Genomic DNA, 21,697 nt, shown 5'->3' with positions numbered 1-21,697 from the left:
TGCCCCAATTTCTTTCTTTTTTTCTTTGGTTGGTTGTGGGGCTCGAACTCAGGGTTTGGGTGCTGTCTATGAGCTCTTTCACTCAACACTAGCATTCTACCATTTTGAGCCACAGCGTCACTTCTAGTTTTTCTGGTGGAGAGAAGGGTCTCACAAACTTTCCTGCCCAGGCTGGCATTGAACCGTGATCCTGATCTCAGCCTCCTGAGTAGGTAGGATTGCACATGTGAGCCACTGGCGCCCAGCCCCATTTCTTTATAACATTATTTTCACTATGGTACATGCCTGTAAGCCCAGTACTCAGGATTCTGAGACAGAAAAAATCATTAGTTTAAGGCCATCTTGTATGTCAGGAACAAAAACAAAACTGGGTGCTGGGGGTTCATTCTATAACCCTAACTTTGGGAAGATGAAATCAGGAAGAATGCCATTTTAGTCCAGCCCACCATATATGCATAATTCCAGTAGTTGGACATAGTAGACAAGTCTGTCATCCTTGGCTAAAATTGAGAGGATCAGGTTCTAGGCCAGCTCAGAAAGAAAATGCCTTGTGGCTTCATCTCAACAGATGAAGCTAGACAAAGGGACATATCCCAGTCATCCCAGCTATGGTGAAAAGTTAAAAAACAGAAGGATGGGTGTTCAGACAGGAAGTGAGGCCCTATATTAAAAAATAATCATTGTGAAAAAGACTGGAGGTACGGCTCAGCAGTATAGTGCCCGCCTAACAAGCACAAGGTCCTGAGTTTAAGAACACTTAAAAACAAAAAAAGGCTGGGCGCCAGTGGCTCATGCCTGTAATCCCAGCTACTCAGTAGACTGAGATCTGAGGATTGCAGGAACTTCCTTAAGACTCTTTGTTGTTGTTGTTGTTGATCATGGGGCTTGAACTCTGGGCCTGAGCTCTGTCCCTCAGCTCTTCAGCTCAAGGCAAGCGCTCTACCACTTGAGCCACAGTGCCACTTTTAGTTTTCTAAGGTGGTTTATTGGAGATAAGAGTCTCACGGAGTTTCCTGCCTGGGCTGGCTTTGAACTGTGATTCTCAGATCTCAGCCTCCTGAATAGCTAGGATTACAGGCATGAGCCACCAGCACCTGACTAATAATCTGTTCTGTTCTATCACCTATTGACTTTCTGATTTTATTTTTATTTTTTTTTGTTGGTCATGGGGCTTGAACTCTGGGCCTGGGAGCTGTCCCTCAGCTCTTCAGCTCAAGGCTAGCGCTCTACCACTAAAGCCACAGCGCCACTTCCCTTGAGACTCTTATCTCCAATAAGCCACCAGAAAACCAGAAGTGGCTCTGTGGCTCAAGTGGTAGAGCACTAGCCTTGAGCTGAAGAACTGAGGTACAGGGCCCAGGCCCAGAATTCAAGCCCATGACCAACCAAAAACAAAAAAAAATTGTCTAAATTTGTGTTGTATGTTTATTTCTTCTATGTTCATTGAACATCTCTTTTTCCCAAAGCTGGGCCTTTGTTTCATTTTCTAAAACCTACAACAGTGTCTGAAGTCTGGTTTATGGAGTGAACAAATCCTGCTCAGAGATAGTTATTGTTGTTATGTATTTTCTTAATGTTTCTTTTTAAATTTTCTTGTTATTGGTATAGCACATATTTGTGTTTATTTAAAATTAAAGTAGCACCACATAATTTTATGGCTGGCTTTTTTCACTTAAATTTATGAGAATTTTCCAAAGCTAGCATTCTTCAGAATCAAAAGTTACTGTTTCTCAACTAAAATACAGACTCTATAAATAGTCTGCCTCCTAATAACTTGAAAAAAAAATGATTTGTTTTCAGTGAATTACTTTTATGCTGTCTCTCCAGGAGGACATACACTGCATCTCTGGGAGAAACAGCAGTTGCATTTGACTTTGGACCATTGGCAGCCGTCCCAAAGCATATATTTGGACAGAAAGGCAAAGACGAAGTAGTAGCATACCCTCTGTACATCTTATACGAGAACGGAGAGACGTTCCTCACACACGTTAGTCTGTTACACAGGTAAGTGGAGGTAGTAATCCTCCTAAACAAAAACTCAACTGCACTCCATGTATATGGTCAGGGCGAGACTTGGGATCCACATTTCTGGGTTTCTGCAAGTATCCTTAGAGGCTTGCTTTTCACCGCTTAGAAAAAGCATTAGCATTGATGATTTGAAGTTTCATTTCTCTACATTATTTGGGTGAGTTCTGTTGTTTTAAGATAAGACCAGTTATTTATTTATTTATTTATTTTTTGGCCAGACCAGGGGCTTGAACTCAGGGCCTGGGGCTTCTTTTGCTCCAGACTAGCACTATACCACTTGAGCCACTGCACTACTTTCAGCTTCCAGCTTTATCTGTGTGTGTGGTACTGAGGAATTGAACGCAGGGCTTCATGCATGCTAAACAAGCACTTTACCACTAAGCCACATTCCTAGCCCAAGACCAATTTTTTTTTTTTTTTGGTCCATCATCGGGCCTGAATTCTGGGCCTGGGCGCTGTTCCTGAACAACTCAGCTCAAGGCTAGTACTCTACCACAGTGCTTGAGCCACAGCACCACTTCCAGCTTTTTCTGTTTATGTGGTGCTAAGGAATTAAACCCAGGGCCTCATCCATGCAAGGCAATCATTCTACCACTGAGCCACCTTCCCAGCCCATTCCCACCCCCCACCCCCCCAAGACAAAAATTTTTTTTTTGGTCGGTCATGGGGCATGAGCCACCGGTGCCCAGCATGAGACCAAATTTTATATTGTTTTGTTTTCAAAGATAACAGATATCCTGTATTACCATTTTTCAGCATTTAATCTATCATTTCCTGTGACATTCTGAGCCCCTCTTACTGTGCTGTATAGTTATTCCTTTAGTTGTATGTCTTTCTTACTGATGAGGAACTACATATAGCAGAAACATAGGCTCTAAATAACTATCTGTTGTGATGATTTTTAAGTGAATAATTCCTGTCATTCAGCCTTTAGCCGTATGCATGTTCTGCCAATTGTTATTTTCTTGTGGAAATTGAGCCCAGGACCTTCAGCATACCAAGCAAGGGCTCTATGACTCACCTATATCTTTTGTCTTTTTTGGTACTGGTACTGGAGCTTGAACTCAGGGCCTCATACTCTCTCACATGGCTTTTTTTTGCTCATGGCTGGTGCTGCTCCACCACTTGAGCTTCAGTACCATAGTAAAAGGGCAGAGCAGGCTGAGTAGGAAATGGTCACTCTAATCTCAGCACTTTGGAGATGAGATAAGACAATCACACGCTAGAGGCTCCATAATAAGATCGTCTTTTTTTTTTTTTTTTCAAATCACTGCTATGCACCAATAGCTTACAGCTGTAATCCTCACTACTCAGAAGGTCAAGTTAACAACTAAAAAGCCAAGAGTGAAGCTGCAGCTCAAGTGGTAGAGCACTAGCCTTGAGCAAAAAGCTCAGGGACAGAACCCAGGCCCTGAGTTCAAGCTCCAGAACTGGCACCAAAAAATATAAAATAAAACACAACAAGTACAGAAAATTTAGCTGAGGCTTTCATCCTCTGCACTATACTATTGACATGTGGTTTGATTGTCCTTTCTCATAGAGGAATGTTTAGCAGCATCTCTGGCATGTACTTAATAGATGCTGGTCACTACCTCTTCTCTAGTAGTGACAAGCATGAATGTCCTAGTGTCTCCTCAAGCGCAAATTTATCTCTGGTTGAAAACTACTAGTTTTGGGATCTGAGTGGGAAAGCAATTAAATATAGACATTGGGAATATACTATTTTTCTAATGGCAGCCTGGTAGCTGGAAGAAGACCAAGTCAAAGAATGGTTAGAGGTCATGGTAATCTTCTGTCAACACTTTCCAAGTGTGATTTCTTTCCTTTTTTTTTTTTATTATTGTGAAAATACTGTACAGAGGGGTTACAATTACATGGGCAAGATAATGAGTTCATTTCTTACCAAGCATTAGCCTCCTCCTTTGTTTCCCCTGTGATTTCTTTCCTTAGCCCTGGAAATATTGGAAAGTTATTGGGTCCATTGCCAATGCATCCTGCAGCTGAAGATAACTACGGTTATGATGCTTGTGCTATACTCTGCTTACCCTGTGTCCCCAACATATTAGTGATTGCAACTGAATCAGGAATGCTGTATCACTGCGTGGTGCTAGAGGGGGAGGAAGAAGACGACCAAACAGTAAGTTCCAGGCTAGTGTTGGTGTTTCATGTCTTTATTCCAAGTGTAGTTTTTAGAGCACCATAGAAGGAATTTTATCTTACATCTATTTGGCACTTAATATAAATTAAACACTTAAAAGTAATTGGAAGCCAACCACCAGTGGCTTTATGCCTCTAATCCTAGCTACTCAAGAGGCTGAGATTTGAGGATTGCAGTTTGGTGTTATTTTTTTTAATGGTCAGTTGTGGGTATTGGTATACACACACACACACACACATTTATTAACATAATTGGTATATGCACACACACATTTATTAACATAATCCTAATGGAAGAGTTTTAACTTATTTTCTTCTTTTAAGAATGATAAAGAGGGAGCCTTGCATTGGTGGCTCAGGTCTATTATCCTAGCTACTCGAGAGGCAGAGATTTGAGGATTGAGGTACTAAGCCAGCCTGGGCAGAAAAGTCCATGACATTCTTATCTCCAATTAACTAAAACTAAAGCTAGAAGTAGAGCTATGGCTCCAGTGGTAAAGCTCTAGCTTTGAGCAGAAAAGCTCAGGGGCAGTGCGCTGGCCCTGAGTTCAAGCCATAGGATCAGCGTAAAAAGTAAAAACTAACAATCTGGGTGTGGCGGTGCCCCTATAATCCCAGCACTCAGGAGACTGAGGCAGCATGATTTTGAGTTCTAGGCTATATAGTGACACTTTTATTAGAAGGGAAGGGATTCGTTCACTATTAAGATACAGGGTGAAATTAAGAATTTAACAGCACTATTTGACCAGTGATTTGTTTCTATTTTCACCTATACATTTTCAAATGAATATAGGCAGGTTTTTTCCTTATTTGTTTTTGTTTTTTTTTTACAGTCAGAAAAGTCCTGGGATTACAGAGCCGACCTCATTCCATCTCTGTATGTCTTCGAATGTGTTGAGCTGGAGCTTGCCTTGAAGCTGGCATCTGGGGAGGATGAGCCCTATGATTCTGACTTTTCTTGTCCAATCAAACTTCACAGAGGTAAGGTTTTCACAAAAGGTAGTTCTCTCTCACTGCTGTAGTTAAATGAAGACTGTCATAGTTTCTTCCCATGTAGTTTATTCCGCAGTTCCAGCCTTCAGAAGATTCACATGGGTCTCTTGGATATTTAATAAATATATACTCTGTGGAAGGCAAACTTAAGCAAGGTTCTCAGGTTTTCAAATAGTGATCTTCAGTCTAGATTCACCTAGTTGTTCTTTTTTTTTTTTTTTTTTATGTCAATCGTGGGGCCTGAACTAGACCTGGTTACTCCCTCAGCTCTTCAGCTCAAGGCTACCACTTGAGCTTCAGCCCCACTTCCGGCTTTTTCTGCTTATGTGGTGTTAAGGAATCGAACCCAGGGCCTCATGCATGCAAGGCAAGCACTCTACCACTGAGCCACCTTCCCAGCCCCTCACCTAGATGTTTTATAATAAGCTTTTCCTGGTCCTATCATGAGTAGATTTCAAGCTGAAATGGTGGCACACACCGTTAATAACCAGCTACTCCAGAGGTAGAGGCCAGAGGATCATAAGTTCAAAGAGCCTGGGCAAATTTGGTGAGACCTCATCTCAAAAGAGAAGAAGCCGGGCGCCGGTTGCTCACACCTATAATCCTAGCTACTCAAGAGACTGAGATCTGAGGATCAAAGTTCAAAGCCAGCCCAGACAGTAAAATCCATGAGACTTTTATCTCCAATAAACCACTAGAAAACCGGAAGTGGCACTGTGGCTCAAGCAGTAGAGCGCTCGCTTTAGCTGAAGAGCACAGGGACAGCGCCCAGGCCCAGAGTTCAAGCCCCACGACCAAAACAAAAACAAACAAAAAAAAAAAGAGCTGGGAGCATAGTTAAAGTGAGTCCCTGTAACACACACACACAAACACACACACCCTGATTTTACAATTTAAATACATGTATAAAACCTTTAAATTACCTTTAAAAGTAATTTTTAAAATCAAATTTTAACATAGCCCTGTACCACACAACATCCTTGTGGTCAGTAAGAGACTACATACCTGATGCTAATTCCAATGTGTAAAACTCATAAAGATCATCAACTTTTAACTTACGTTAAACCCACAATAAGAAAGTCTGTTAAAAGAAAGTTTTAATTTAGGTAGGTTACTGTTGCTAGCTTATACATTATTTCTATATTTTAGTTTTATGTTTTAAAAATTAAAACCACAAACATAAGTATTATAAGTAGTGATACACATTCAAGAGAACCTGGCAAAGTAGTGTCAGTCTACAGTCCCAACTACTCAGGAGATTGAGGTAGGAAAATCACAAGTTTGAGGCCAGCCTGGGCTACACAGTAAGCCCCTGCCTCAAAATAAATGAATAAATGGAGCAGAGCGAGTACTGGTGGCTCCTACCTAGAATCCTAGCCACTTGGGAGGCTGAGAACAGAAAACCTCAAACTATAGCTAGGCACAGTGTTAGGTACCTGTAATTCCATGCTGTGTGGCAGGCTGAGATTGAGAGGATTAAGATGCCAGGCTGAGCTAGGCAGAGAAGTTCATGAGACTTCATCTCCGCATCGGGGAAGTTGGTGCAGTGGTGTGTACCTGTGATCCCAGCAGTGACAGGCAGCATATAATAAACAGATTTTGCCTCAGGCAGGTTCTCGGGTAGGAAGTGAGACCCTGTCCTAAACATAACCAGTGAAAAGTGGGGCTGTGACACGGCTCAGCAGTATTACTCCAGTCTGAGTTCAGACGGCTAGTACCACCAAGAACATAATTAATTAAAATAGCTATAAGGCTTGGTGTAGTGGCATAGCTATATCCTTAGCCCTTGAGAGACAAAGACAGGAAGGCCACTTTCAAAGCTAGCCTAAGCTACATAGTGAGACCCTGTCTCAAAAACCTGAGGTCTACTGGGCAGACTGGTGGCTCATGCCTATAATCCTAGCTTCTCAGGAGGCTGAGATCTGAAGATCCTGGCTTGAAGCCAGCCAGGGCAGCAAAGTCCATGAGACTCTTACTTCCCACTAGCCACCAAAAAGCCGGAAGTGGAGCTATGGCTCAAGTGGAACAAAAACATTTGCTCAGGGACAGCACCCAGGAGTGCAAGCCCAAAGATACACACACACACACCCCACACACCCCACATAGGACAAAACTGAAGTCTAAAGTGGTCAAACACTTATCATGCATAAGGCCCTGGGTTTGATCCCTAACACTTTAAGCTCTGCATTCCCCCCATCCTGAATTTGTCTTTTACTCTCAGGACTATCGTAGTGATATTAAGGCTTTAAAAGTACAGAAATATGAGCTGGGTGCCAGTGGCTCACACCTGTAATCCTAGCTACTCAGGAGGCTAAGATCTGAGGATCACAGTTCAAAGCCAGCCCAGGCAGAAAAGTCCGTGAGACTCTTATCTCCAATAAACCACTAGAAAACCAGAAGTGGCGCTGTGGCTCAAGCAGTAGAGCGCTCACCTTGAGCTGAAAAGCTGAGGGACAGCGCCCAGGCCCAGAGTTCAAGCCCCACAACCGACACACACACACACACAAAAGTGCAGAAATATTTGTTTCAGAGTCTTATTAATTAAAATTATGTACAAGTGTTAACATTTCTTAAGATAAATATAAGTGATGATCAAACAGAAGGAATCTAAAACTGAAACTAACCTTTAGAACTCTCTGCAAGTCAGCACTGTGAAGGCATGCAGCACCTGACCATGACAGATGACAGATGACAGAGCAGCTCGCTGAGCAGTTGGGCAGAAGTCTTTTCAATACCTGTGCTGGAGTGTGTTCATTATACTTTTTAAAAAGGTGCTTAAAATATATTTGAAAAATTGAATTCAAATTAAAAACAAGGCCTCCAACATAACACACCAGGATAAAAATCCTCCAGACTTTCTCTCATGTCCATCCACAGAGGCATTTGTAGGCTCCTGGGTAAATTCTTTGCATCTCCTAATTGCTGTCTTATATGTCATTCATCATTCCGTCTGCAGACCCCAAGTGTCCTTCACGATACCACTGCACTCATGAGGCTGGCGTCCACAGTGTGGGGCTAACTTGGATTCACAAACTTCACAAGTTCCTTGGATCAGGTGAGTGTACTAACTTGTATTTGTCTGTAGTTTTCAAGATTCCATCCAAAAGTAGTTTGAAAAAGGAAAATAAGAGGAAATTTATAAAAGCAAAACTTGATTCTCTGGACTTTTTTTCTTGTAAAGTGTGTGTGTGTGTGTGTGTGTGTGTGTGTGCATGTGTGTGTGTGCGTGCATGTGTGTGTGTGTGTGTGTGTGCATGTGTGTGTGTGTGTGTGTGTGTGTGTGTGTGTGTGTGGTGTTGCTCTACCACTGAGCCACAGCTCCACATGCAGCTTTTTGATGGTTAATAGGAGATAAGAGTCTCACAGACTTTGCTGTGGAGGCTGGCTTAAAAGTGCAATCCTCAGATCTCAGCCTCCTGTGTAGGACTATAGGAGTGAGTTACCAGTGCCTCCTGGCCTCTTGTACTTTTTTTTTTTTTTGGTCAGTCATGAGGCCTGAACTCTGGGCCTGGGCGCTGTCCCTCAGCTCTTCAGCTCAAGGCTAGCACTCTACCATTTGAGCCATAGCGCCACTTCCGGTTTTCTGGTGGGTAATTGGAAATAAGAGTCTCATGGACTTTTCCTGCCCGGGCTGATTTGAACTGTGATCCTCAGATCTCAGCCTGCTGACTAGCTAGGATTACTGGTTCTCTTGTACATTTTTAACGGGGTTTATTATGACATTTTCATACATATATATAATGTACCTTGATCATATGCACCTCCCTCACCCTTCATTTTTAGGAAAGAAAGCATTAGTGTTGCTTTATCAGATTGTTTCTTACCTAAAAGATTTTAGAGGCAGAACAGCCTTCTCTAATCCTCTTTCTGACCCTTTGACACATTCGATCTCTATAGCCTGTTTTTCTAATCATGAATCTCTTAAGATTTGGGGAGGGAGGGCAGTATGCTATTGGAACTTGAACTCCAGGCCTGGGCACTACCTTTAGCTTTTTTACTCAAGGCTGGTACCCTACCACTTGAGCCACACCTCCACTTCTAGCTCTTTACTAGTTAATTGGAGACGAGAGTCTGTATCTACCCAGACTGGCTTTGAACCAGGATCATCAAATCTTGCCTGTTGATTCTGAACATGAGCCATTGATGATGCCCAGCTCTTGAGAATTTTTTTGACTTCCATACAGCCTTGAGAATTTCCCAAACCATCAAGTCTTCGTTCTTGTTCACAGTTCATCTCTGAATTGTATCAACTTCCTTGTATTTTAGTAAGAATTATGGCCACATCTTAAAGGCTTTACTTGGTAATATCAAATTTAATGTTTATCTTTCCACACTTCCTTTTAAGAAACATAACAAGGATGTCTCCTCATGCCACTTCTACTTAACATTGTAATGGAGGTTTTACCCAGGAAAATTAGCCAAGAAAAAGAACTAAGAAACAAAACTCTCTTTTTAGATAACATGTATATACACATGCTGGGATAGAGGCTGAAACTGGATAGGGCTTGTGCTTTCACTTGGCTTTTTCACTCACAGTTGGTGCTCTACCACTTGAGCCACACCTCTAGTTAAACATTTTGCTATTAACTTGAATATAGAGTCTCCCAGATTGTCTGTGAACCTCGATCCTTAGATCTCAGCCTCCTAAGTAGCTAGGATTATAAGTATGAGCCACTGCCACCCAGCAACAGGATCTTTTGTATGAAAATCCTGAAGAATTCACAAAACTACAAGTTTGTATGAATACACAAAGAGCAGTTCACTTCTATGTAATCAACAAAAAATACAAAAACTAAGAAAACACAACATTTATACTAGCATCAAAATCATAGGAATGAGATTCTGTTTAACAAAAGTCCAAATGTCTTCAATACTACAAATGCTGAAAGAAAATAAACTTACAAATGGGGAAAAAAATACCATGTTTGTGGAAATGAGGTATCCCAAACCACAGTGTTGGCCTGGCTAAAGTTAGATGAGTAGACAGTAGGTAGTATTGGGGTATGGAAGGATGGGCCCCCACACTCTCTGCCTGTGGGAATGGAAGATAGTGCAGCACTTAGAAAAATAGTCTTGACAGCTCCTGAAAGAGCTGTCATCTGTCTAGCAGTTCCCTGAGTACTCAAGAAAAATAAAAACTTATGTCCACTCAAGTATACAGGTATGTGAGCATTCATAGTAACACTATCCTATTAGCCCACAAGCCAAAAACAACGTCCATGCCAACTAATGAGTAAATAAAAGCTGGAATATCCATTGCTGCAGTGGCATATTATTCACTAAAGAAGAAACGACATACTCATACATGAATCTTGAAAGCACGCTAAGTGAAAGAAATCAGTTATAAGCCAAGGCATGTTACATGATTTTATTTCTCTGAAATGTCCAGAGCAGCAGTTTCCGTTGAGATAGATTAGTGGTTGTCTGGATCTGGGAAAGTTGATAAAAACTTGAATGACTACTAATGGCTCTAGGGATTTCTTTATGCTTAATGTAAGTATTTACAAATGCTTGTGATGATGGTGGTATCGTTATTTTAATATACTTAAAAACCTATTTGGGACAGCACCCAGGCCCTGAGTTCAAGTGCTATGACCTCTTCCCCCTCCTTCCCTCTTCCTTCCGCCCCCCCCCCCACAAAAACCAACTATTGATCTGAGCCAGGCAGTGGTGGTTCACAGCTGTAATCCTAGTTACGCAGGAGACTGAGATCTGAGGATCGTAAATGGTAGAGCTCCAACCCTGGAGAGAATTAACTTAAGATCACAAGGCGTGGAATTCAAGGCACCAACAATTACATACACTTACACACACACACACACACACACACAAAACCAATTGAACATGTACTTGATAAGGTGAGTGGTATATTTTGAGTTATGTTTTTAAAAGTTGTTATTGAAAAATAGCGGGGCTGGGAAGGTGGCTCAGTGGTAGAACGCTTGCCTTGCATGCATGAGGCCCTAGGTTCAATTCCTCAGCACCACATAAGCAGGAAAAAAAAAAAGCTGGAAGTGGCGCAGTGGCTCAAGTGGTAGAGCGCTAGCCTTGAGCTGAAGAGCTGAGAGACAGCGCTCAGGCCCAGAGTTCAGGCCCCACGACCGGATCCAAAAAAAAAAAAGAAAAATAGCAGTGTTATCTGGGCACTGGTGGCTCAAGCCTGTAATCCTAGCTATTTAAGAGACAGATCTGAGGATTTCTGGTTGAATCTAGGTTGGAGAAAAGTCTGTGCAACTCGTCTCCAATTAACTACCAAAAAGCCCGAAATAGAGCAATGGCTCAAGTAGTAGAGTGCTATCCTTGAGCAAAAAAGCTAAGGGACAGTGCTCAGGCTGAGTTCAAGCCCCAGAAACACACACACACGAGTTCAAGCCCCAGAAACACACACACACACACATACACACACACACCAGTGTAGTAAAGGAAAAGATGTGGAAGGAATGATTTTCTCGAGTTGGTCTCCATCTTTTCTGCATTTAGGCATCTTAACAAACTGCTTTCCCTTAATGCAGAAATCTAGCCCTCTGCAGAAAGGACATTTCTGTGACAGAGGGAGGGACACAGTCTTTGAGAAGCAATAGCATTTAACCAATATTTCAGTCTGGTATTTTGCTGAAACACCAGTTAATTTATATAATGTATTCCTTCACAGATGAAGAAGATAAGGATAGTTTGCAAGAACTTGCTACAGAACAGAAATGCTTTGTAGAGCACATCCTTTGTACAAAGCCGTTGCCATGCAGGTAACTCGCCTCTCACTTGTGGGTTCAGTAATTCAGATGCATACATGTACATGATACTTCTCCCCTTCTAGGATCCTGTTTGTCAGGTGTTTACCAAAGGCCTAAAGTCAGGGCCATTCCAAGTATTGTTGCTTCTGTTCCAGCCTCAGTTGATATGTCTTGAAACCAGGGTCTCTCTCTCTGTCAGCATGTGCTCTGTTGGCCTTTACCTGTCTACTTAGCAACACCCAGGTTTCTTGAGATGAATGAGTAGATATGTGGGCTGGGAAGGTGGCTCAGTGGTAGAGTGCTTGCCTTGCATGCATGAGGCCCTGGGTTTGATTCCTCAGCACCACATAAGCACAAAAAGCCAGAAGTGGAGCTATGGCTCAAGTGGTAGAGCGCTAGCCTTGAGCTGAAGAGCTGAGGGACAGCGCCCAGGCCCTGAGTTCAGACCCCACGACCAACAAAAAAATTTAAAAATTAAAAAAAAAAAGTAAATATGATTAAGGATTATGGAGGACATGGAGCTGTGGCTTAAGTGGTAGAGCACCAGCATTGAGGAGAAAGATCTGATTGGGAGAGATAAGAGATAAGGGGCACTTGAAGTTATATTCTTGTAGGATATCTAAGTGGAGGAATCTAGCAGGCAAATGGCTTCTAAGTTTGGAGTCTGGAGGACACAAGAGGTATGGAATTGTTGGTCAGACTACAAAAATAAAAAGTGAAAAAAGCCAGGTGCAAGTGGCTACTCAAGAGGTTGAGATCTGAGGATTGCAATTTGAAGCCAGGCCAGGCAAGATCTTGTTTATGAAACTCATTTCCAATGAGCCACTAAAAAGCCGGAAGTGGGCTGTGGTTCAAGTGTGAACACTAGCCTTGAACAAAAACGCTCAGGGACAGTGTCCAGGTCCTAAGTTCAAGTTTCAGGACTAGTATACATACACACATGCAAACACACACCCATACACACATGCAGTAAATAGGAAACTGTTTCAGAAGGAGGTATAAAGTTTTGCTTTAATTACAAAGTTTGAGCCAGTAGGCATGACTCAAGTGGTAGAGTAACTGCCCAACAAGGTCGACACCAAAAGTTCAAACCCCAGGACTGCCAAAAAGAAAACACGTAGATGGGAAACTGTAAAGCAAGGCAAAGGCATGACAGTCAGACCCGGGCTTACTGTCAGGACGGGGGCTGGGACCAGGGTGGTCACCTCCCCCACGAAGCTGAGGTCAGTGTAGCACCCCTCCCACTCCTGGGCCTGATGTCGGTGCAGCATTCCTACTCCTAACCTGGCATGGATCACATAGTATGTGTATGTATACTCTGTATGTGCATGTGGATTCCACATTGATAATACAAAGTAAAATTCTAGACGCTCCTACATTACCCACCCCCTCCAAAAAATGGTGAGACACAGATGGAGAGTAGCCCGGATGACTAATCATCTAATGGACTGCTGTTCTAAAGAAGAGAAAGAAGCATAGGCTAAGGGGAACTGGACATGGAGACATAATGCAGCTTCGTACCGCTGGAGGGAAGGAGCATTTTGAATGAAAAACAGATGAGCTTGTTTATAGGCAGAGAGGAAAGAGACAGTGGGATGGCAGTCTGCAGAAGATAGGAGAGCAACACTGACATTTGGGAACAGAAATGCAGGATGGTCATGGAGGTGGTGTGGGGCCAGTAATGGACACTACTGGAGGCAAAACCAGTACCCATCTGAGGGCCAGTTTGCAGCCTCTCCAATGGACTAGGAAGATGGTGCTGTGCCCACTAGTTGAAGCCCCGTGACAGGGACTGGGCTGCATTGAATGGGGACATGAGTAAACCCTGCAGCTCTGCTCCCTCACATGACTAGACATGACTAGACCCTACATCTGTGCTCTGTCACATGTCTGAGCAGTGACTGGGCACGGAGCTAGGTGGATGGTGATAGGGAAGAAAGACACACGGCATGAACTTGAGTGTAACTCATGGCCAATGCTGTAGGGGACGTGGTTAGGTGACCTCTAGGCTGGTCCGTGGCAGCTTGGTTCAGATTGACCAGAGGAATGTTGGTTTCCAAGTTACCATACTGACAGATGGAGAACCCAGCCTGAAAAGGCTGCAGCTATCTGTCCTGACTTTGCTCATCATTCCATGGTGTCTGCCCCTGCTAACACAAATGGGGTTGATTTTCCAGGCAACCAGCTCCCATCCGAGGATTCTGGATTGTCCCAGACATACTGGGGCCCACGATGATCTGTATCACCAGCAGCTACGAATGCCTCATCCGTCCTCTCTTGTAAGTCCCACTTTCTGCATAGCTTTAATTCTGCAGAATGTAGGCCAGGAGTATGACCTAGGTAACTGGTTTGAAGCTATATGTGTGTGGTTTCCACTTGGACTTGATTTTAGCGTAGGAAGAGGGGATAATTGTTTTCCTACTGTCTCTAGAAGGTTTTACTCTAGAAACAATCAGAGCTTTTCTCTCTGAGCTGCAGAAAAGAATACTAAAACTAAAACTAAATACTGAGCTCCCTTATCAATGTGAATCAGCTTTAATGATTTCTAATCTCAATGTATAAGCTCCTTTCCTGCCTTGCCTCTTGGAAATTATGAAGCCTGCCCCTAAGGAGACTGCTGTCCTTGTATTACAGAAGTAACCATGAACACTGGTCACAGGTCGCAGATGGCTGAGATGCAGGCACAGGCCTGCACTCACTCTGCCAGCCTCCTAGGGACATGAGAGTATGCGAACTGTGAGGAAGGATGGTGTATAGCTGAACCCAGTCCTCATTTCCCTTTAGGAACTCACCATCCACCTTCTCTAACAGTCCAGGAAAGTCATTCTCAGTTTCATAAATGCAGGCATAGGAGCACTAAAATCATGTCACTGGGGCGTCAAACATGAGATCATATTATACTATGTGCTTATATTCGCTGGCATGGGTTCACAGTACTAGCAAGACTATTCTTTGGTTTAAAACATACAAGTTATATGACATTGCCATTGCAGATTGTTTGCAGTTTTGTAAAAACCAAATTATTGTATATGGTAGTTGTTTGGCTTATTGGTTTTGATCAAATCCGGACAATATCTAGAGACCAGTGGTTTGTTTATAGTGTGGGCTTGTAATTGGGCTCTTGAGTCCTTTGCAGAAGTGGTCCAGGATGCATTTATATTGTTCTCCATGATCTTTTCCTAAATAATTAAGGGCTGGAAGCTGGTGGCTCATACCTGTAATCCTAGCTGCTCAGGAGGCAGAGATCTGAAGATTGTGGTTAGAAGCCAGGCTAGGGAGGAAAGTCCATGAGACTCTTATCTCTAAGAGTTTCCAGAAACCCACAAGCAGAGCTCAAGTAGTAGAGCACAGACTTGAGCAAAGGACAAGTGTCCAGTCCCAGAATTCAAGCCCAGTACTGGCACAGACAAAAGAATTAAGTGGCAGAGTCCAAAACACTTTGATAATTGGCAGCATTGGTACAGTAAGCTTTCCAAGGTGACTTTTTCAAGGGAGAAAACATACATTCTTGTACTCTTTCAAAAAAGTAGCCCTATGTCCTCAGAGTTCTTGGAAACTGTGGTTTAACATTCCCTATACTGGGAGGGGGGCAAGGAAGGGGGGGACACAATGGGAAGGGGAAACAAAGGAGGCGGCAACAATGCTTGATAAGAAATGTACTCATTGGGCTGGGAAGGTGGCTCAGTGGTAGAGCGCTTGCCTTGCATGCCTGAGGCCCTGGGTTCAATTCCTCAGCACCACATAAGCCAAAAGAAAAAAGCCGAAGTGGCACTGTGGCTCAAGTGGTAGAGCGCTAGCCTTGAGCTGAAGAGCTGAGGGACAGTGCCCAGGCCCAGAGTTCAGGCCCCACGACTGGACCCCAAAAAAAAAAGAAATGTACTCATTACCTTGCTCATGTAATTGTAACCCCTCTGTATGGGGTTACAATAAAAAAAAAATCCAAAATAAATAAGACTTCCTATACTTCAATAAGTAACTCCATGGCTATGATGTTTTGCAGAAGTACAGTCCACCCAGCCTCTCCGCCTCTGCTTTGTACCCAAGAAGATGCTGAAGTGGCCGAGTCTCCCCTCCGTATTCTGGCTGAAACACCGGATTCCTTTGAAAAGCATATTAGAAGCATTTTACAGCGTAGTGCTGCCAACCCAGCATTTCTGAAGTATGGGCTCTCAGGCATAATAATTTTTAAGAGTGGGTTCTTTCAACATTCCAGTTCATCCTCTTTGTCCTCAGCATGTTCTACTGTGCAGCTGGAGAAGACTGGGGGGCGAGGAGGCGGGGCGGGGGGGGTTGTCTAATAAGCCCAGGGACAAAGTAGCACCTTCAGTAGTGCTCTGAAGAGGGAATTACACTGCTTTGCCTTACATTTTCCAGTTGTTTTGCTTGGCTTGGGAAAGTAACAACAGACTTTGTTTTTAAGATCTTCTGAAAAGGACTTGGCTCCTCCTCTTGAAGAATGTCTTCAGCTCATCAGCAGAGCCACCCAGGTGTTCAGAGAACAGTACATTCTTAAGCAAGACCTGGCAAAGGAGGAGATTCAGCGGAGGTAAGATGTCCTGTGTTCACCAGCCATCAGTTCTGGTGGGTGGCTAGTGCAGTATAATAGTCTTAACTAGCTGGTGTTAACCTTTACTGCCTTTTCTCCTTGAAGAGTCAAGTTATTATGTGACCAAAAAAAGAAGCAACTAGAAGATCTCAATTATTGTCGAGAAGAGAGGTAAGTATCAAAACTTAGGGAGCAGAAAACTATCAGTCCACTGGTTCTCACGGGAGGCTTGCTGTGCCTCATCAGCTGGCTTCGTCAAGCTGGATCCTAAGCATTTCTTACTCCCTATGTCATCAGGAAAAGTCTTCGGGAAATGGCTGAGCGTTTAGCTGACAAATATGAGGAAGCCAAGGAAAAACAGGAAGATATTATGAACAGGTCAGTGGACCTCTAACAGTTCCTTATGCAGGTGTTTACAGTGTCATTAAGAAAACAGAACTTAGCAGGTGCTTGTATTCCTAAATAGAATTGAGTGCTTCCATCCCCCTACCTCTCTTTTAAAGTACATGTCAGAGAAGACATGACATTGTCCCCTAGGCCACCCAATAGGGACTTTACAAAACACCAGATTCCTGGATTGTGAGCTTTTTGTTTGTGAGCGCCTTTCCCCGGATCAGGGGATATCTTAAGCTGAAGTATTGCCTTCTTTTTCTATAGGATGAAAAAGGTACTTCATAGTTTCCATTCTCAACTCCCAGTTCTTTCTGATAGTGAGAGAGACATGAAGAAAGAATTACAGCTTATACCTGATCAACTTCGACATTTGGGCAATGCCATTAAACAGGTATGAAGGGATGCAAGGTGTCTAAAGTCAGGGTTTTGTTTGTTTTTGTCAGTCGTGGGGCCTGAACTCTGAACCTGAACACTGTCCTCAGCTCTTCAGCTCAAGGCGAGTGCTCTACTACTTGAACCACAGCGCCACTTCCTGATTTCTGAGTGGTTTATTGGAGATAAGAGCCTCACAAACTTTCCTGCCAGAGCTGGCTTTAAACTGTGATCCTCAGATCTCAGCCTCCTGAGTAGCTAGGATTATAGATGTGAGCCACCGGCACCCGGCAAATTCAGCCTTTTTTAAAGTGTTTGTATAGAAAAAAATTCATAAATATAAAAAGACCATTCAAATAGGTAACAGGAACCATATCCAACATGTGTTCTTTTTGACACCTAAGGTTACTATGAAAAAAGACTATCAACAACGAAAGATGGAAAAGGTCTTGAGTCCCCAAAAACCCACAATTACTCTCAGTGCCTACCAGCGGAAGTGCATTCAATCCATTCTGAAGGAGGAGTAAGTAATGATTCCCATCAGTTGATACCAAGAGATTTTTCTTTCCTTTCTGGCACTCCAACATCATTCTCTTTCTGCCTACATAAGAATCGTGTCTTGGCATTTGCATGTCAAGTAGTTACTATGACTAGAGTTGTAAGATATACATGAATTTTATAGGTAACCCATGAAGATGAAAGCTTTCCTGTGATAGGACTTCATTGTGTGGTCCAATGAATCTTGCAGCGAATTATGTTCAGAACTATTTCCTGGAGCTAGGAATGATAGCCTGGGTCCAATCAGTCCTTACCACTGCACACACAAACCCAATAGTTGATGCCACTATTTGCTGCCTTAAATGCATGCTATTCACCGAAACATTAAGCTACTCATTTCAGCATAGCCATTCCAGTTACTAGTTTAAATTCTTAAGACCCTAATTAATGGCTCATTTGTTCTTAAGTAATTTTTGATGTTACAGGGGTGAACACATAAGGGAAATGGTGAAGCAAATCAATGATATTCGAAATCATGTAAACTTCTGACATCCCCAAGAAGAGTCACACCTGATGTTAACACAACTGAAGGCTTAAAGTGGTATTATACAACAAAAGGTAGCACTAACTTATAAAAAGGACATTTTGGAAGAACTTGGCTTTGGTTGTTCATCATTTTTAATAAATTTGTCTGAATAAACGCTTGTAATTAAAAATGGGAATGTGTCTTCTAACCAAAGTCTATGACTGCATTCACCAAGGGGGTCCCAGGGTTATTTTTAAAAAGAAAAAGAAAAGGAAAGAGAAAGAGGGAGGGAAGGAGGAAACAAATAGGTTTCAACTGCACTTGTCAGATCTCAGTGACTCCATTGTACCTTCTCCATATTTGAGCAAAAGAAAAGAGCTGTATTTTAAAGTAGCAGCACTAGAAAGAACCCTTAGATTCAAAGGAAAAGGCCACACAATCGACTTGGCAGCAGCTCTTTTAATTTGAACACTTTCTTAAGGGTTCACCTTCCGTACCATCAACAAATGGTTACAGCTGCAGTGTGCTCAGAGCAGAGCTCCAGATCCACAACTGCAGGGCCACTGCTGGCTCACTTCCTCACAGGCACTGTTTACCTTTCAGAGCTAAGTTTGGCTGTGCTCTGTGTCTACTGAGTGCGCGCACAGTGCAAGTTTTAATACCTAAAAGGGAAAAAGAAAATAGCTTGGTATGTAGTATATGAGTGGTTTTGTCCTCAGCTTTAGGTCATCTTTATATGCTTGCCATTATGAGCTCTGAAAGGCAAGACTGCACCTGTGGAGAAATGGCTGTGTGACTGCCAATTAAAAGCCATATGGTAAGGTGTGTTACAGGTAAGAGGTAAGTCAGTTTAGACATGCGAGAACAGGTGTACAGACGGAATATAAGCACAGGAACACTTGAAGCCTAACTGATCTTTTTGATGAACTTTGGTGTTCATAGTGCAGATCCCATTTATGCAAAAAAACACTCAAGTTTACAGAATTGTTTCTTATCTGCATAGTGTCACAGTGTTCTCATCCCAGAAATAGGTTGTTTAAACCTAGAGAGTTTGTTTAGGCTTTCCTCAGTATCATTCTGTTGTGTGGATTTCAAGTTTTCATCGGCCACAGTCTACAGTATTCCATTGGCCCAGTACTCATCTTTCAGAGCAGTGTCTGTAAGACGCTCAGTCTCAACAGGACAGTTTACCTGGATACTTCAGAAAGATTATGAATTACCCATTGTGATTGATAATGCTCATTTTTAATAATCTAAAACAAATTAGTATTGGGCCTATTCATGGGAGTAGTCTTATACCTACATAATTTAATCACATTTTATAATAAAATTCCTTGTAACTATATTTTCCCTTTAAACCAAGTAGTACTTTGTTATACAGAGACTTTAAACCATTAAAATAGTTTCATGCATGGCAAGCTTTTAGCACTATTTCTATAATTGATACTTTTAAATTTATAATCATGAATGTAAGACTATAAAAATAGGCCTTGGGATGAGGTAATATAATCCTTTTCATTTGTTCTATGGAAGAAAACAAGTAAAGGTCTTTAGGGCAAATTCATAATGACTTCATTTGTAACAAAGTTACTTGTAAGTTGATGGTGGCTTTAAGTGAACAAAAATCAGTTCACTAATTCCTATAAGATTTCTTTAGGGACCCACTGTTATGCAGCATAATCATAAACACTTCTTGAACAAACATTTTTTACTTTTGAGCCATCTCTATAATGAATTAAACATTGTAATACAATTAAACATAATAGCTGCGTTGGGACAGCACTGCAACAGTAAGCAGTGAAGTTAGTCCATTCCCCTTGCTTCTGCACTCCATCAAGCTGTGTAGACAGCCTGTCTTGCTCAGGCTTTGTCCACCCAGACAAGGCATCTCACCTCTTGATAAAAGAGGAGATTTACAAACAAATCATATTTTCCTGTTTTCCCCAACTTCATCCTAAGTGCTATCACTTAATACTCCAGATCTAAATTATAGTTTTAAAAAATAGATCTGTCAAACCTCATCACCATTTTGTGACACTTTTGAAACCACATCCATGCCCTTTGATTAAAGCTGAAGATAAGCAGGTTTATAAATGTATTACTAGATGTTGTCAGAGATAGCTTGTTTTAACATTTTTTTCACTGATCCAATAACTAAACTAAAACACTTCAAAATGGAGTAGATGGTGCCATTCAGCTTCACCCTGGTGCCAGCTGGCCCACAAAGATTATCCAGATGTGCAGAAAAAAAGTGCTTCCAAACAGTTTCTTGTGCTTTTCCTTAAACTCCCAATAGATTTGGCCTCTGCCAAGTTTACAAATCCCTTAATTTTGTTCTTGAAGTGGTCTGGTTTGCCATAGTCTTATGGTTCTTAGGCAAGTTTCAGTAGCATTTAAGGTCTTCCGAAGTAAGATAAAATAGTATAAAGAAAATTCACAGGGTGAGGGAAATACAGTCAATAGCCAATGGCCTGCTCTCACTTTGTATTTTAATATAAAATATTCATACAGCACACTATACCTCTGCTAGCTGAACACAGCTACTGATGAGCTCTAGACAACAGAAAAAGAAACTTCTCTCTCCTGGTATCTATAAACAGAAAAGGTCATTCCAAACACTACTGGGAAGTTCCTTTAGGACAGGGAAATGTGTTCCAGAGAGCTATACTGAAGAAAGCAGGTAAGGACACAGCACTTCTTCTATCACCAGAGCTGATCCCATGCCTGTTGGGATCAAGTGCAGAATCCTGTTAGTGTTCCGTTGGAAGTGTGTTGGCTGTTCCTGTGCTGTACAGTTTTCTCCCACTAGAAATGAGCACTTCTCCAGTCCTTTTTTGTTTGTGACTTCTGCTTCATTAAGAGTTAATAATTAATGTTCTAAGGATGAGTTAAAAACCCAAAGTGCAGACTAGAATCCTGCCTCAGGGTGTCATGTCTCAGGAAGCTGGTTAATGTCTGTCAGTTTGGTGTCATTCAGAATTGCCCGGATTCTCTCCAAGGAGTCTGCTTGCCTGATCCGCTCTAACTGCACCTGGAAAAACAATGGGAAGGTTAGTGGGTGTGGCCCCCACATACCTGAGAAGCAGATTAATTCACAGTGCAGTCACTTTGAAGAAGGAAGCAGCAGGAAAAAAATAAGTCTCCAAGGCTGCCTCACTTGCTGGAATTAATGGGATTTGAACAAGACCTCACTCCTCACCCTCAAGAAACCATGGTTCAGGGCTGGGAATGTGGCTTAGTGGTAGAGTGCTTGCCTAGCATGCATGAGGCCCTGGGTTCCATTCCTCAGTACCACATACACAGAAAAGGCCAGAAGTGGCACTGTAGCTCAAATGGTAGAGGTGCTAGCCTTGAGCAAAAGTTCAAGGACAGCGCCCAGGCCCTGAGTTCAAGCCCCAAGACTGGGGGGGAAAAAAGTCACAGTTCAGTTGGGCAGCAACAAGCTGACAAAGT

At 42.4% G+C, this 21,697-nt stretch overlaps 2 protein-coding genes across 4 annotated transcripts in view; one reads left to right on the top strand and one right to left on the bottom strand.

The window, feature by feature from the left end:
* Positions 1-18,440, top strand: part of Nup88 (nucleoporin 88kDa) — a 34,843-nt gene extending 16,403 nt beyond the window's left edge. Inside the window, exons 5-17 of the mRNA XM_013013300.1 lie at positions 1,828-2,004; positions 3,979-4,165; positions 5,019-5,166; positions 8,135-8,233; positions 11,831-11,921; positions 14,087-14,188; positions 15,910-16,068; positions 16,330-16,455; positions 16,561-16,626; positions 16,753-16,833; positions 17,113-17,239; positions 17,625-17,743; positions 18,204-18,440. Coding sequence (XP_012868754.1) covers positions 1,828-2,004; positions 3,979-4,165; positions 5,019-5,166; positions 8,135-8,233; positions 11,831-11,921; positions 14,087-14,188; positions 15,910-16,068; positions 16,330-16,455; positions 16,561-16,626; positions 16,753-16,833; positions 17,113-17,239; positions 17,625-17,743; positions 18,204-18,267 — 1,546 coding nt within the window. The 3' untranslated portion in view covers positions 18,268-18,440. The remainder of the gene's footprint in view (positions 1-1,827; positions 2,005-3,978; positions 4,166-5,018; positions 5,167-8,134; positions 8,234-11,830; positions 11,922-14,086; positions 14,189-15,909; positions 16,069-16,329; positions 16,456-16,560; positions 16,627-16,752; positions 16,834-17,112; positions 17,240-17,624; positions 17,744-18,203) is intronic.
* A 246-nt stretch (positions 18,441-18,686) lies between these two features.
* Positions 18,687-21,697, bottom strand: part of Rabep1 (rabaptin, RAB GTPase binding effector protein 1) — a 99,304-nt gene continuing 96,293 nt past the window's right edge. For all 3 annotated transcript variants that reach the window (XM_013013297.1, XM_013013299.1, XM_013013298.1), the window contains one exon: positions 18,687-21,275. In XM_013013297.1, the coding sequence (XP_012868751.1) occupies positions 21,174-21,275 (102 nt within the window). In that variant the 3' untranslated portion in view covers positions 18,687-21,173. The remainder of the gene's footprint in view (positions 21,276-21,697) is intronic.

Source organism: Dipodomys ordii, unplaced genomic scaffold (assembly GCF_000151885.1).
Source record: "Dipodomys ordii isolate 6190 unplaced genomic scaffold, Dord_2.0 Scaffold19, whole genome shotgun sequence".
Taxonomy (NCBI): Eukaryota; Metazoa; Chordata; class Mammalia; order Rodentia; family Heteromyidae; genus Dipodomys; species Dipodomys ordii.
Note: the sequence above shows the minus strand (reverse complement) of the source record. Positions and strands in the feature narration are given on the sequence as shown.